Source organism: Corylus avellana, chromosome ca6 (genome assembly GCF_901000735.1).
Source record: "Corylus avellana chromosome ca6, CavTom2PMs-1.0".
Classification (NCBI taxonomy): Eukaryota; Viridiplantae; Streptophyta; class Magnoliopsida; order Fagales; family Betulaceae; genus Corylus; species Corylus avellana.
The window spans coordinates 20,579,773-20,585,080 of NC_081546.1; the positions used below are offsets into that span (position 1 = coordinate 20,579,773).

The following is a 5,308-nucleotide window of genomic DNA, read 5'->3' on the forward strand; positions in this document are numbered from 1 at the left end:
ATGATTTGATTTTATCAATCATATCTTTTTGTATTCTCTCCACATCCTTATAAGTAGGGATCATTTGTATTGTAAAATCACAAGGTGAATAAGAGCAAATGTAGCTCTTTTGGGCTTTATCCTGTGAACATAAGTCATAGACCGAACAACGTAAAATAACATTGTTTATTTTATTTTCGTCTTTATCTTATTTTTGCATTTATTTATGAATTTCTAATATATATATATATATAGTCTTTTAGAAGCAAGGGAAACGATTACACTAAGCTCTGGAGAAAAGATAAAAAAGAAGAAAAGAAAAACTGAAGATAAACGAAGCTCGCAAAACAGAGTTACAGAGGGGAAGAAAAAGACTCACCGTCACAGCGTCACTCACGGCTCACGCCCAGTGAAAAGCTCAAAATCTCAGTCTCTCTAGGTAGCGGCGCAGCAGTGGATGTACAGGGATAAGTGAAAATCGAATTTAGGAGTGGACTACTATTGGGTATTTCTGAGGGCATTTCTGATGTGCCATGCTTAGTCCCTCTAAGGCTAAGCTCTCTTTTGTTTTTCCTAATCCTAGGTCTGGCCATTTGAGTTACAGAGGGTTTGGCCGTTTGGGTTACAGAGGGTTAGGGTGAGATTAATTTTTTTTGTTTACTTTTCTTTAGATCGAGTCTAAAATGACTTTTCAATTTCCTTTCAATTTTCAAAATGCCCTCAATTCTCAAATTGCAGCTTCTTCTTGTGCAATTTGAAGCAATTAAGTTTATTTATTGGGAAAAATATAAAAAAGCCCCCCAAACTACCAGCCGTTTGCGATTTAGCCCCCTGATGTTCCAAAACTCATAAAGTAGCCCCCTAAACTACTAAAATGTTGCATTTTGGCCACTCCGTTAGTCAAAACCGTTAGTCTGGACGGAAACCTCGAAACGACGACGTTTTATTAGGGTTAAGTTACGAAATCGCCCTTATGGCATTTTTTTTTTTTTTTTTTTAAAGCTGGAGCAAAACGGCGTCGTTTTGCTTATGGTTAGGGAACCCTAAGCAAAACGGCGCCGTTTTGCTTAGGTTAATAGGTAACAGTTTGGCCTCCTTCTCCTTCACGCTCACGCTCACGCTCACGCATCCGTTCCCCTGGTTCACCCATCCCCCCGCCCGATTCTCGGCTTCCCCGTTCACGCAGCCCCACCGCACGGTGCGCCGCCCGATCGTAGCCATCCCCCGGTCACGCAGCCCCCCTCGCACGCGGCGCCGCCCGATCGTAGCCATCCCCCGGTCACACAGCCCCCACCCAGCCCCGCGCACGGTTCCGGCCGGTCGTCGCAGTCCCATTCACGCATCCGGTCCCGTCATCCCGAAGGTAGCCCACTTTCCCGATTGAGTTTTTCCTATGGGTTTGGTTGTTTTGTTAAAGATATTGTGGAGAATGGGTTTGGTTTGTTTGTAGAAAATTTTTCTGGAGAATGAGTTTGGTTGTTTTGCAGAACATTTTGTGGAGAATGGGTTTGGTTGTTTTGTTAAAGATTTTGTGGAGAATGGGTTTGGTTTGTTTGTAGAAGATTTTCCTGGAGAATGGGTTTGGTTGTTTTCCTTCACATTTTGTGGAGAATGGGTTTGGTTGTTTTGTATATGTATTGATGTTCTGATTAAGTGCGAAGGAGAATTCGCTTTATAGTGTCCAAAAGTGATATGGGTCCCTATGTTTAGAATATTTTTGTCTCTATATTTTTGCCTTGTCTGCAGCAGACCCGTTGGTTTTGAATATAATTTTTTTGTTGTTAAAAATTGAAAGTTATTGGTTGCTGTGAATTTTTTTTTGGTTAAACATAGAAAGGTATTGGTTGATGTGTATATTGTTTGCTTATTGTCGGATGGGTTGGTTTAAAATTTTGCATTCTGCCTTCCCTTTGTTCTGTGGTCCCCCTTGTTGTAATGCATGTCACGCAGCCGGTCCCATCGTCAACGATGGAGAAGTTTGCTGGCGAAGATGATGCGAATGGCTGTGTACTGTCGGTGGGAAGTTCGCCGGCGAAGTCTACCTCTACGTGTACGAAATGCCTATGCGGAATAGAATCACCAGTGATGACTTCTCGCACGCAGAAAAATCTTGGTAGAAGGTTTATTGGATGCGGTAAATATAAGGTGCGAATTTAGGTTTTAAAAATTAGGGGTTTTCGATTTCTTTCTTTCTTTCTTTCTTTATGCTTTTCTCCATTTGATTCAAATCTGTACAGTGATTGCTGGTTTGGATTTGTGGGTCTATTCTAAGAGATGTGTTCCATGTTGTGTAGCCAATGTTTTTTTGTGGGTTCCATTTGATGTTTTTGATGATGACTACTTATATTAGACGTTTTTCATTTGCTTATGTGATGAGAATAGAAGACTTACACCCATTAATATGAATTTGTTTGAATAAGTAAGCTGCCAAAAAATTAAGGAAAGAAAAAAAAAAAAAGAATAAGATATTTGATGAACATATTCATTTACTTTTGAAATGCAGGGCCCCATTTTCTGAGACCCATTCATCACTTTGTATCCCAATAGCATATTCACTTTGTATCCCATTCATCACTCTGTATCCCAATAGCATAAGTTTAATTATTATCCCCTTTTGCCTTATTAATTTGGTTAATTGCTTCTTGAAGTTTAATGACATCGTTTTTATGTACATGATGAAAACATATGTCAATTTATTCCCAATAATAATAATTAATAATAACATGGTATATATTCTCATTCTATGCGACTGTTTTAGCTCTCTCTTAGAGCATACAGCAATTATTTATTGTTCTAAGCAAATAAAGATAATGTTAATTAGAAAAGTGGGTCTTTAGACTCTTTTTTTTTTTTTTTAATTCTTATTATTATTTTTTATTAGAATTAGGCATGTCCATTACCAAATAAGGTTGGCCTTGTTTGACAAAGTTTTTGGGTCTTTTCCATTGGAGTATTGGAAAATTGAAGGATGTAAATGTTTCACACTCCATAAATAGAAATAGTTTGAAAGCTCATAAGGTCTCCTTTTGTTGTTGTCTTATTTGTCTTCTTTTGTTTTTGACTCTCTTAAATCAAATAACATTGAAGAACTCCATTGTGAATTATATTACACTTTGTTTGTGAATTGGTTAGTAATTCTCATTTATGAAATATGCAGAGCGAAAGTGATCGGGGTTGTGATTATTTTATGTGGGTTGACGAAGAAGCTATGCTCCCTGTGTCACAGTTTGATGCCCAAATAGCTGATCAGAAGAAAGGTTTTGAAACTGAAGTGGCAAAGTTGACGTTGCAAATTGCTGCTGAAAAGTACAAAAATAATAGCATTGAAAAAAACTTAAGGATGTCATTGGCCACTTGTTTGATCTTAGCTTTTTTGTTGTTGTCTTGTTTTGTTAATGATAGGGAGAAACGTCATTGCACTGTTAGTAGGGCAATGTTGCCGTGAGAGGGAGAAACCTATGTACGTTAAGGACTATTATTTAGTATGTTGTATTAAAGTGTGAAACCTATGTTAAAGTGCGAAACCTTGTTTCAATTTCCTAATATGACAATTTGATGAGTTTCAATTGTTTGTACATTTACCTATTCCAACCGAATTGCATTGATTGTGTTCTATAAAGTAGTGTTTACACCTAGTCTTGGTGTCATTGGTGTTTTCCTCGTGCAATTGTAGTTAAGAGCCTGTTCATGATACAATTTGATAAAAATGAATTTTCTATCAAAAATATAATGGTTTCATACACAAGGTACATGTTGTAAACATAAACCAAATATATAATACACATCCAAAATAACCAAATTGTAACGGCTACAAGGTTAATGTGTCTACCATCACCTATATAGATATTACACATCCAAAATAACCAAATTGTAACGGCTACAAGGTTAATCTGTCTACCATCACCTATATACATATTACACATCCAAAATAACCAAATTGTAACGGCTACAAGGTTAATCTGTCTACCATCACCTATATACATATTACACATCCAAAATAACCAAATTGTAACGGCTACAAGGTTAATCTGTCTACCATCACCTATATACATATTACACATCCAAAATAACCAAATTGTAGCATTAACCATACATATATATATATATATACACATCCACAACGATCAATGTGCGATGTTCGTAATCCATTTTCTTGGTGTCTAATATTTTTGCCAATCTGGCTTCTTCCTTTTTCTCTTGTTAGACTCCATGACTGCAATTGCCTTATCCACAGTCGGCACAATCGTTTTACCTCTTCTGGCAGGTGCTGATGCACATGCAGTAGTACGCCCCAAATGTTGTTGAGAATGCTGAGAAGATCCGCTTGGTAAAGGAGTCCCTTCTAGGTGCGATGTTCCATGTTCCTGCGTCGACAACTGTGGGCTCACATTTGGGGAACCAATAATAAAAAATAAAAAAATTCCCAAAATTGTAGATACGTTTAATACAAAATATATATATATAGAAGACAAAAGACATTAACAAACAATTCAAAACACATACACACACACGTTACCAAACAATTCAAAACACATACACACACATTATCAAACAATTCAAAACACATACACACATTAACAAACAATTGCACGACTCTCATACACCAAGATATGTGCTAGAGCTACATCTTTAAAATGCACAGATCCCATAAAGAAGTTCTCATATGTTTCAGTGCACCCTGCAGCAAGGATATTATAGCATCATTAGAGCTTTTATTGCCCTAAATATCATAAACTTAGACTTGAGAAAATTACAATTCCACAAAATTTTCAAAGTCAGGATGAAAGTCAACCCTTTAGAATGACTTGATCACACTCAAAAGAATAGATGTTTTCACTACGGGGCTTCTCTGAGGATCTAGGCTTGTGTGATTAATTTCTTCTTTAGTTCCTGCGCTCTAGGAGTGGTTCATCATCTGGGGCGTGCCCCTTAACCTTCAGGTCTTTTTGTTACTCATTGAAATTAATATTCACTTATCCAAAAATAAATAAAAAGTAGAGAAAATTAGAAATCCACAAGAATCAACTATAATAAAAAGTCAGTGAGCTTGTGGAGTATCCTCAGAGTCACAGACTACATCCAATTAGAGGGGAGACGGGTTTTGCAACATAGACCCAGATAGGACCCATCTTCTATATAAAGGGGGAATGACAAAACTTGTTGAAAGCTTTCACTACTGTGATTGCCTGCTGGTTATTTATTGGCATGCATTTTCTTTAACATCTTTCCTTTCAGCACGGCTACTTCCCAGCCCAGAGAACAGCAAAGGGTGGCATGCTTTTGACAACCCATGGAGTACCTAAAGTGAAACCCTTATGGACATAAATTC

The 5,308-nt window shown here is 37.3% G+C and overlaps 1 protein-coding gene across 1 annotated transcript; it reads left to right on the forward strand.

Annotated features, from left to right (window-relative positions):
* Window positions 1-1,768: 1,768 nt before the first annotated feature.
* Window positions 1,769-3,489, forward strand: LOC132183647 (uncharacterized). The gene is made up of 2 exons (XM_059597006.1): window positions 1,769-2,124; window positions 3,137-3,489. The coding sequence occupies exons 1-2, from the start codon at window positions 1,915-1,917 to the stop codon at window positions 3,422-3,424; spliced, it is 498 nt and encodes a 165-aa protein (XP_059452989.1). The 5' UTR covers window positions 1,769-1,914; the 3' UTR covers window positions 3,425-3,489.
* Window positions 3,490-5,308: the final 1,819 nt, after the last annotated feature.